Raw genomic sequence first — 10935 nt, forward strand, 5'->3', positions numbered from 1 at the left:
AGTGCTTAGTCAACTAATAAATCATGCATATAAACTGAACTTTGTATCGGTGTTTCATTCATATTTTCGGCCATCAGTGAAGTTATTTTTTCCATTCTTTCTATCAATTCCCCATTTCTCCCCACCGTCTTTAACACAATGCCAGAGTGCTTAGGTCATCTCTAAATTGTTTTACTTTCAGTTTGTCAAAATATACTGTCAGACCACGTGTGATGAGCAGCACTAGATGGCCATCATCACCGAGTTCTAATCATCAAGAGTATGGATGGGATACATAATGGTCCCTGTTGGCTACAAATATAACACAACTTTTTATCCCTATATAACATTCATAATGCTATAAGATTCAACTCATAGCTGTGACTGAAGTGACATCGAAGAATAACACGACTATTAAAATAGAAAAATCCCACTTTCAGGGCTCTGTTGTAGGTGAAATTTATTCAGATCTTTCAGTATCCAAAATCTAAATGAATAGTCCATGGACTTGTGTTATTTATATTTATACTGTTTCATTTAGCTCAGAATGCAATGAGTTAAGTCACATCAATGATTTGTGAAATAGAAATGAGGACAATAAGTAAAACTTACAAACTGATAAAAAAAAAATTAGAACAAAAACAATTGCCTGATCATATTTCTTAATGCACAAATAAATTCTTATCTCAACAACCAGCTATTTAAGCTGAAAGATACCAAACTTTCAAAGAAATAGGAGAAAGTTTAATCATTATTTCTGCCCACATTTCTGCTAGGCCCGGATGCAATTATTTATGAGTGTGACCAGTTGGTACAAGCTATCAGGTTCATTTATCAAGGCAACCAACTCCAACTAACTAGTATAACATACCTACGTCCGCCTGCATGTGTCGATTGGTTAAATAAGCAATGCCTCCCATTCAAGTGTTTCACCGGCAAACATGGGAATAATATCTCCGAATGGAAATGATAGACACTCAGGTACTCTCCACGGAGATTTCCTCAGTTTAATCTTTGACTTGTTTCTGGGGATACCATAGAAGTCAGGTCCATTAAAGCTTGTAAAGGCCTCCAGCTTGTCAAGTGCACCAGCCTAAAACAAGCAACAATTTCACATAACATTAAGATTAAACTCCACAACTTTCAGTGCAAAATACGAGATATTCCATCAAAGAACATACAGTCCATACTCAGATAAGAAGTTTATCATATCTTAAAACACCAAAACACTATTATTACTATTTGACATCACCGCCACATTTAAAACAAGATACTTGCGTATACCTTTTGAAAATAATATTTGAATTACTATCACAAAAGAATAATTCAAATTAATCTCAGAAACTCAAACATATTGCAATTAAACTAAAAAATCTACCCTTCTGAAATCTACCCATGTTCACATTTGCAAAATGAATATGCAAATACAAACATTGACTTATGTTAAGTTAACATTGACATTTAATTTAATAAAAAATTATAACAAAAGTGTTACCTCTTCAAAAACCTTTGCATATAGTGATAGAGCGACCGGGGAGTTGTATATGCCAGCACACCCACAAGCACATTCCTTTTTACGCCTATCATGTGGAGCACTATCAGTTCCAAGGAAAAATCGTTTATTTCCACTAGTGATGGCTGAAACAATAGCTTGTCCTAAATAAGAGACGAAGAATTAGCTAACAGTTACATAACCAAGAGGTACAGTTTTGTAACAAATTTGTCTACAAGAATATCATCGTTCCCTGATAACATTTTCCTAACCAAACTTAAATTAGCAGTCTATAAAGTCCGAAACTCATCAATAAGAATGTGTACTCTCTTCAGCAATATTAAAATTTATAATGTATAATGATGTTCAAACTTCGAAGGCAATAAATGCACTGAAAACATATTCCTTTTACCATGCAAGTCAGATCAATCAGGAATCTGATAAATTTACTGAAGACAATGTCAAACCACAAGAATATTATAAAATCTGTACCTTACAAATCATTACTTCAATTCTTTCATTCTTTTAAAATTTCAAAATCTAAATAAAAAACTTTGATAAACACCTGAAAGATATTGAAACTCTCTGGACAGTACGGGAAGAGAAACAAGGTAACATACTGTGAATCTCTCTTTTAAGCACGGGTAGACAGTAATTGTGAGGCTGCAAGCCACCTTGGAACAAAGCATTACGATTGAGAAGAATATGCTGAGGTGTAACAGTTGCTGCTACATAACCTTTAAAAAAAACAGCAAATTATTAAGAAGGATTTTTCAACTAAACTATACAGTACAATAAAATGACACAAGCACTCCCAAATAATTTACTACAATACCTTCTTTGCAAGACTCTACAAACTTAACAGCATCCATGGTAGTAATATGCTCCATCACAACCTTCAACTGTGGAAGCTTTTGAATTAAAGGCTCTAAAACTGTTTCAATGAAGACCTTTTCCCGGTCAAAAATATCAACTTCTTGATTTGTAACCTCTCCATGAACCTGTCATGTATATACTGATTCACAGATAAGAAAGTATAATGAAAACTTTTTGGCTACTTTTTATAGTCATTTTATAGTCATAAAGACATGCATATAAAGAAAAGAGCATGTCAATGAGCCTGATAGAGCATAGATCAAGAAATAGACGGAAAAGGATTTATTTGATGTGTGAATAAAAGAAAACGTAAACCAATCCTGAGCAAAGCTCCACAGTAGAGAAACAAGCTTCTCATTTCCTAACCATTAAGGTGAAATGGAAAATAACAACTATGATCATAACTAATTCCCACTATGCTCTTATTAAGGGAATTGGAAATATCCTAACAGAATTTCCACATCTTGAAACCCCTTTCTTAATCTTTCTCTCATACACACGCCACACCTTGGGCCCAACATTTCCTTTCTTCCTTACTAACAGGCCCATTCTTATCAAGACAACACTTGGCTTGCAATAGGAACCCCTCGGCTCATTATCAAGTATTGAAATGTTTGTGGATAATTTCATTGTAAACAAACTCTGAAATTGGTTCCCAAAAACATACATTCTAGCACAAAGGAGTAATAATTACTGCATGAGCAATTTAGCGTATGTTTGGGTGAGTGTTTCCTCTCCACCACCGGACAGTGAGATGCCTTTTCACCGTGATTTCCGCAAGCTACAAAGTGTAGCTTCCCCAACAAAGTGGTTTTCTGCTGCATCTTTCGGGGTTGCGGATGCACAACCAAACACATGCTTAACTTATGAATATGATAACTGATTTAGAAATTACAATCAAGAATCTTCAATCAGAAAAGGCATGGCAGAATAAAACATGAAACACATTATAAAAACATAAAATATAGTTTCTTTACCCCACAAAAAAAAAAATTGTGGAAGGGACATTAAACATAATAAAGAAACATAACAGAGCCAAAAATAAAAGTAAACAAATTACCAATAATGGTAAACCTTGCTCAACCATTTCCTCAAGAACAGAATAACAATTTCCAAAAAGATCTGTAACACCATCTTGAGAATTTGTTGTAGCACCAGCAGGATATAACTTCACACCATAAACAACTCCACTTTTTTCTGTCAATGCAAATAACAGCAACATCAAACAGTGTAGTAATTTATTGTAATAAAAAGTATAATCTAATCATAAGATAATTGACTACTGATTATAAAGCACATTTGCATATATCTGATAAAAAAACATTATACACAAAAAAATACTATATAAAAATAATTTAAATTTGTGTGATTATAAACTCACTTGCAAGTTGAATCTCATGTGGGGTTGTAACATCAGTGAGGTAAAGTGTCATGAGAGGAGTGAAATTGGAAGTTTTGGGTACTGCTTTCAAAATGGATTCACGATAAGAAATAGCAGAAGATGTGGTAGTGATAGGTGGTTTCAAATTGGGCATAATTATAGCTCTTTGAAAATGCTTTGCACTGTGAGGGGTTACAGCTTCAAGAAGTGCACCATCACGAAGATGAAGATGAAAATCATCAGGTTGAGTAATAGTTATCTCCATCTTTCTGTCTACGCTGTTGCTTCCACCACTGGTTACGTCTCCTCCGTCGGCCTTAATCACTTCTGTGGCGGTGTGGGGTGTATATGCACTGCGACGCAATTCCAAAGTGGACAGTTGAGTTCAGTGTTCTTTATTATCTACTAACAAAACCATATCATAGAAGCAAATCTGCCAGCAACCAATACAACACTGCTAACAAAACATATCATAGATTGGGAATATGGGAAATCACATTTCAATCAAGGACAGGGAGCAAAGGAATAGAGAAGCTACGTGAAGGAAACCCCAAATCAGAATATAAGAAATTGGTTTTGTGTCGGTGTTGGACATGCTCCAACACGTGTCCGACACCAGGACATGCATAATTCGGGGAGTGTGTGTGCTTCATAAGTTTTGCACATATATCAGTGAAGTGTTAATTGATTTATTAAAAATTAGAGTTGTTATAAAATCCTATATGCTTTTCACTAACTCAAAAACCTCACCATTCTTTATGCTTCTACTGCTTCTATTAGGTGAACACAAATCTGAAACCTAACAACAAACAATAGAAACAGCATTGCAGTAACAGAATAAGGAAGAAAGAGCAACATAAATCTGGAATTTAACAACAAACAACAAGCTCTCTAACAATTTAACAACAAATAGTCGAACAACAACAACAACAAGATTCAACATTCAACAATAACAATTTAACAAAAATTCTGAGAGAAGAAAAGGGTTTTTCGATTTATACCTGAGAATAGAGTACAGACGGTGGCGGTGGGTTGCGACGGTCGACGGTGAAAGGTGGTGCGGTGTGGTTGCGATTGAACTTGCCGTTCTCGCTCGCGTTTGCTGAGTGTGAAGGAGGAGTAGTATACGCGTGCTGTGCTATGGAAGGGAAACTGGAGAGGTTTTCTTGTAATTTTAAATATTTGCTATGGGTTCAATAGTAGTTTCACACTATAAAAATAAATAATTTAAAGTTAAATATGATTTTAATCCTACATTTTGGTCCACTTCTAAAAATAGTCTATATATATTTTTATTATATTTTTAGTTCTCACGTTTTTGTTGTTTCCAATATTAGTGCTTACCGTGAAATTTTGGTTGGCTGGACAGACTTAAAATGCCACACAAATTGATTTAATGATGTGGACGCGCACAGTGGCGATTCCAGTAATATTAGAGAGCCTAGGCAAAATTTTGGAGGGAATTTTATCAACCAAATTTCTAGATACAATAATATTTAAAAGACAAAGTTGTTTCTGCAATTCAAAAACATATTTAAATTACATTAGTACTTCTCTTTTTATGCAAAAGAAAATATTCTTCACAATATACACTTGTAGTATGCCTATTGTAAGGCTTGGTCAATTATGAAATCAACATAATATAATGTAATTTCCCCTAATGAAAGAAATCCATAACAAACAACTGTGAGAAAGAAACTGATATCTGATCAACGAGACTACATTTCAAACTGAATACAAATATCACAAGACTATCTTATTCTTATTTAATATTGTGTATAAGATCAAACTGAGATCAAGAATACAAGGTTTGTCATCAGCTTATAAAAGAAAGAAAGTGCTTCATCAACAAAGGTGATTTTGATCCATCAAAGTGAACACAACACAAATGTCCACAATTAAACAAAGTTTTAGTTGCAGTTACGATGACAATAATATCACAAAGTAGAAAATCACCAAGTTAGTTTACAACAAGAGGCATCATGAAATCAAATAGTTTTTAGAACAAAAACCCTTCATTCTCACTATTTTAGAACAAAAACACTATTGCAGAACCAACCAAAACTACTTATTTATATAACCAAAACAGCTTATTTATATAATCACTTAACAATCAAAACAGCTTAATAAATTTAAAATTCAAAACAACACCAAATCATCAAACAAAGATTCTAGATTGAGAAGGTTAGGTTGTTAAAAATTAATTCAGTATGTTAGTTTGCTTACCTGAAACGAGACGAAGAGAAAGAGTGAGTGCGGTGCGGTGTGGTGCGGCGCGGTGAGCTGAGCAGTGGTGCGGCTGCGGCGGAAGATTGAACGGCGTTACGGCGAGGTGAGGGAGAGAGATTGAGAGCAGTGAGAGAGGGATTGAGAGCGGCGGCCGGTGGCGGTGGGTGAGAGAGGAACAGCGATTTTGAGAGAGAGGGATGGAGAAAGAGAAAGCAAATTCTAACTCTTCCTTTTTCTGTTTTTGTTTTCATTTAAAAAAAAAAAAAAAAAAAAAATATAAGAAGGGCAGCCCAGACACGTGCCAGGCATGCCCGGCGGTATACTCGCCACTGGACGCGCATAAAGTAAATATTAAATGAGTCTATCTGGCTTCTATGTGACATTTTCGTCTTTCAGTCAACCAAAATTTCATAGTAGGATCATGTTGGAAACGACAAAATTGTGGGGACTAAAAATATAATAAAAAAAATGAAGGGATTGGTTTTAGAAGTCCACCAAAATAGGGATAAAGATATATTTAACCCTTATTTTTTTGTTTCCGTAAAAAAAAAAACCTTAATTTTTTGTTACGTGGCCCTGACCTAAGAAAAAACCCTCATTTTTTGTTATGTGGCCCTGGCCTAAGGCAACGTCGCACTTATGCACTACATAAATTCAAATTTAACTAACTTATTGGGTTCAAGTCGTTAATGAGTTTCACCAAATGATGGATTTCGGAAGAATCCGAATTCGATTCCCGACTTTGCTTACCTTGCAGTCAAACTCTAGACTACTAGGACATCCTTCCCCTATAAACCAAAGGATCGATTAAAAAAAATAAAAATACAGATTCAAATTTCGATGAAATTGTGGTTTTTAGTTTTTTTTTTCTACGTTTAAAATTCAATGGAATTTGGACAGTAATGAAAATGAAGGAACACTATTATAATAATAATAATATTGATTGATAAGTAATATATGGTTATATGGTTTATATTTCTATATTGTTACAACTTTACAAAAGCATGTTTGTACTTATACAATAAACTCCAACGTATACTTTTAGTGTATTAGGAAAGGAAATTATATTAGCATGAATTAAGGTTCTAAACAAATCATAGTTGGACATGATTGATTTTGTTTTACTCCATGAATTAATGATGAGCATTTAAGAAGATTTTCTTCCAACGGTTTGAATTCATTCCATGATTTCTTGTAATGTTTGACTTTGTCAATTGCCACAATTTGGGCTTGACTTGAGGTGCTTATGTTTTGGTTCTTTACACCCCCCTTCAAGCTCGGCAGTGATAGAGAATGAACGCCAAGCTTGCGACGAAAGGTAGAAAAGGAATCCTTTGGTAATGATTTTGTGAACACATCTGCAATTTGTTGAGTAGTGGGTAGATATCGTAGTCGGAGATCACCAGCGGTAACTTTTTCTCTGATAAAGTGATAATCAATGGCAATGTGTTTTGTGCGAGCATGGAAGACCGGATTGTGAGACATGTGAATGACACTTTGGTTGTCACAAAAGATGAGTGGACGATGTTCAAGTGGAATGCCGAGATCGTGCAGTAAATATTGAAGCCAAGTAAGTTCAGCTGCTGTGGTTGCTAAAGCTCTATATTCAGCTTCAGCACTTGAACGAGATACTGTGGGTTGTTTCTTTGAAGCCCATGATATACAATGTGATCCAAAGTAAATGCAAAAACCTGTGGTGCTCCTTCTAGTGGTTGAACAACCAGCCCAATCTGCATCACAAAACGCAGTAAGATTAAGAGAACTTTGATTTAAGTAACGAAGACCATGTGTTAATGTTCCTTTTATGTAACGCAAAATGCGTTTAACAGCTCGAAGATCTTTTCGGGTTGGATTTTGAAAGTGTTGGCACACAAGATTGACAGCATGGGTTAGATCAGGTCGAGTGAAAGTGAGATATTGGAGAGATCCACATAAACGATGATATTCAGTAGCGTCAACTGGATTGTTATCATCTGGAAGTTCATTTGGTTTGGAAGCAATAAGAGTGTTGATTTTTGAGGCATCAAGCATATTTTCTCTCTGTAGAAGGTCGTGTGCATACTTGGTTTGGGATATGGTGATGCCACCACAAAAATGCTTGATTTCAATTCCAAGAAAATAGTGAAGTTGCCCTAAATCTTTTAGAGCAAATTTTTCATGAAGTTGTTTGACAAGGTGAGAGATGAAGGAAGGAGCATTGCCCGTGAGGATTATGTCATCTACATAAATAAGTAAAAGAGTGAAGTTAGTGTCATAACGATGAATAAATAGAGAAGGGTCAGCTTTACTGCAAATGAAGCCAAGAGAAATTAGACAAGCAGACAACTTTTCAAACCAAGCACGTGGAGCTTGTTTGAGGCCGTAAAGAGATTTGTGGATTTGGCAAACATGATTTGGGAGATGTGGATGTTCAAAACCTGGTGGTTGTTCCATGTAAACACGTTCATTTAGTGTTCCATGCAAGAATGCATTTTTGACATCTAATTGTTTAAGAGGCCATTTGAAGTGTACAGCTAAAGAAAGGATGACGCGTATGGTAGGAGCCTTGATAACTGGGCTAAACGTTTCTCCAAAGTCAAGACCAGGGATTTGAGTGTAGCCTTTGGCTACTAGGCGAGCTTTGAACCGATCAATGTTTCCATCTTCATTAAGTTTAGTTCGGAATACCCATTTTGATCCTACAACATTTGCATCAAGAGGGCGTTGAACAAGAGTCTAAGTGTTATTAGAGTGAAGGGCATCAATTTCTGCTTGCATGGCTGCCTGCCAATTTGAGTATTTAAGAGCAGTTTTATAGGTTTTTGGTTCTTCAATGGAGACGATAAGGGCATTATGGGGTGGTGATATGTTGGTTATAGTGGGACAATGATAGTCTTTTACTAGGTATGTTGGAGGGCGTTTGTCTCGACTAGATCGAGTAGGTGGTGGGATAGGTAAAGTGGTAGTTTCAATTGGTGGTGAGGAATAATTGTCGAGATTTTGATTTTGTATTGGTGAGGAATCATTGTCGGAATCATTGTCTAGTTGTTGATTTTGTATTGGTGAGGGAGGTGGCGAGGGAGGGTTTAAAGTCGGTGGAGGTGTGTCTATGAAGTCGAAGTCCAAGTATTTGGGAGGGTCACCCAAATGGTCTTCATGTATAGGGACATCGTTTATTTTTTCAGAAAACCATTCATCAAACTTTGGAAAAGTAGTGATAGAGGAGTCATGAGAGAAGTTAGTCATTGAGTTATTTTTGGGTGAATAAGGAAAATGATTTTCATTGAAAACAACATGCCTTGAAATATATACACGATGAGTGTGTGGATCAAGATATCGATAACCTTTGTGAAGAGGACTATATCCTATAAAAACACAAGGAATGGTTTTTTTTTTGAAAATTTATGTAATGCAGGAGTTTTTAAATAGGGAAAACATTGAGAGCCAAAAGTGCGTATGCCAAAATAATCAGGATTCTTACCGAAAAGTTTAGAGTACGGAGTTTCCTTACCAGTAGACAAGAGAGGTAACCGATTTATTAGGTAAACTGCAGTTAAGAATGCATCAACCCAAAATTTTAAAGGAACATGAGAATGGAAAATTAAAGTTAATCATGTTTCAACAATATGTCGATGTTTGCGCTCGGCAAGACCATTTTGTTCTGGTGTGTAAGGACATGACAATTGTTGAGAGATACCGCAATGAGCAAGGTGATTAGAGAATTCCTTTGAAGTGAATTCACCACCACCATCACTTTGAAAAACCTTGATTTTCCTGTCAAAATGATTCTCAACAAGAGCTTGAAATTTAAGAAAGCATGTATAAAAATCAGATTTATTTTTTAAGGGATATAACCATGTGTAGCGTGTAAAATCATCAACAAAAATGACATAGTATTGAAATTTTTGCGAGGAAAGTGTAGGCGCTGGCCCCCATAAATCACTATGAATTTTTTCTAGAGGAAAAGTCGAAGTCGAATCAAATTTATTAAAGGAAAGTTTGCAACGTTTTCCAAGTTGACAACTACTACATATCACATTTTTTATTAACCAATCTGAAACATTGATAACTTTCTTATTGTCTAGAATCTGCAAGAACTTGACATTAGGATGTCCTAAGCGAGCATGCCAAACTTCATAAGGTGCTTCTTTGATTGTAGTTAAAGCTTCTATTTTTCCACCTTCAAGTGGATACAAGCTACCTTTTTTATGTCCTTTGGCCAAGATCTGACGTGCTTGATCCTTAATAACAAAACCATTAGTGTTAAATTCAAAAGTGCATGAATTGTCATTAATAAGTTGGCTCACAGATAACAAATTCTTTTTCAGTTTAGGCACTGCTAATATATTGTTTAAGTGAAGGTTACCTTGATTGGTTTTGAGCAACGCTTTACCCGTGTGAGTTATAGGTAAAGCTTGTCCATTTCCAACAAAAACAGTGTCAGTGCCAAAATAAGGTTTTAAACTTAAATTACCTCCTTTGTTTGTCATATGAGTTGTTGCTCCAGAATCGGCGTAGAAGTTTGGGTCACTTTCTTCATTGATTGTTAAAGCTGGCAATGCTTCTTTTGTATTTTCAATTTCAGTGTTATATTCATACCTGTAGAAGCAATTTGGAGCAATATGATTCGTTCTTCCACATATTTGACAAGATTCTTTGCTTTGTTGTTTTGGTGGTCCTCTCCAATTGTTGTTATACCTTGGCAGAGATGTGGAGTTTGAAGCTTGATTATTGTTGTTTGGGCGATTTTGTATGGAGGAATATGAGCCACGTCCTCTGAAATTTCCTCTTCCTCCGTGTGTATTTCTTCCTCGCCCTCGTTGGACAAAAAAGGCTTGATTGTGATCAACAACAGACTTTTCTTCGGTGAAATAAACCTGTTCAAAATTTTGCAATGACATGATAAATTGATTAAATGAAGGATATGGAGGTTTTGATAAAACTGCAATTCGAAATTCTTTGTATTTGTGTCCAAGTCCTTTTGAAATTTGAAAGACTT

General features: G+C 35.5%; 1 protein-coding gene across 4 annotated transcripts; it reads right to left on the minus strand.

Moving 5' to 3' along the window:
• Nucleotides 1-536: 536 nt before the first annotated feature.
• LOC123913716 (dihydroorotase, mitochondrial-like) lies at nucleotides 537-6223 on the minus strand. Of its 4 annotated transcripts, none has more exons than XM_045964549.1 (8): nucleotides 5955-6092; nucleotides 4730-4880; nucleotides 3729-4081; nucleotides 3408-3544; nucleotides 2307-2472; nucleotides 2092-2208; nucleotides 1475-1635; nucleotides 537-1072 (listed from the first exon to the last, which is right to left on the minus strand). In XM_045964549.1, exons 3-8 carry the CDS (start codon nucleotides 3991-3993, stop codon nucleotides 878-880), a joined length of 1041 nt encoding a protein of 346 aa, XP_045820505.1. In that variant the 5' UTR covers nucleotides 3994-4081; nucleotides 4730-4880; nucleotides 5955-6092; the 3' UTR covers nucleotides 537-877. The 4 variants fall into 4 exon arrangements, with proteins under 4 accessions (XP_045820505.1, XP_045820504.1, XP_045820502.1 ...); XM_045964548.1 differs by having other exon boundaries at nucleotides 4730-4938; nucleotides 5955-6090; XM_045964546.1 differs by lacking the exon at nucleotides 4730-4880 and having other exon boundaries at nucleotides 610-1072; nucleotides 5955-6223.
• Nucleotides 6224-10935: the final 4712 nt, after the last annotated feature.

The sequence above is a fragment of the Trifolium pratense genome, linkage group LG3 (assembly GCF_020283565.1).
Source record: "Trifolium pratense cultivar HEN17-A07 linkage group LG3, ARS_RC_1.1, whole genome shotgun sequence".
Lineage (NCBI taxonomy): Eukaryota > Viridiplantae > Streptophyta > Magnoliopsida > Fabales > Fabaceae > Trifolium > Trifolium pratense.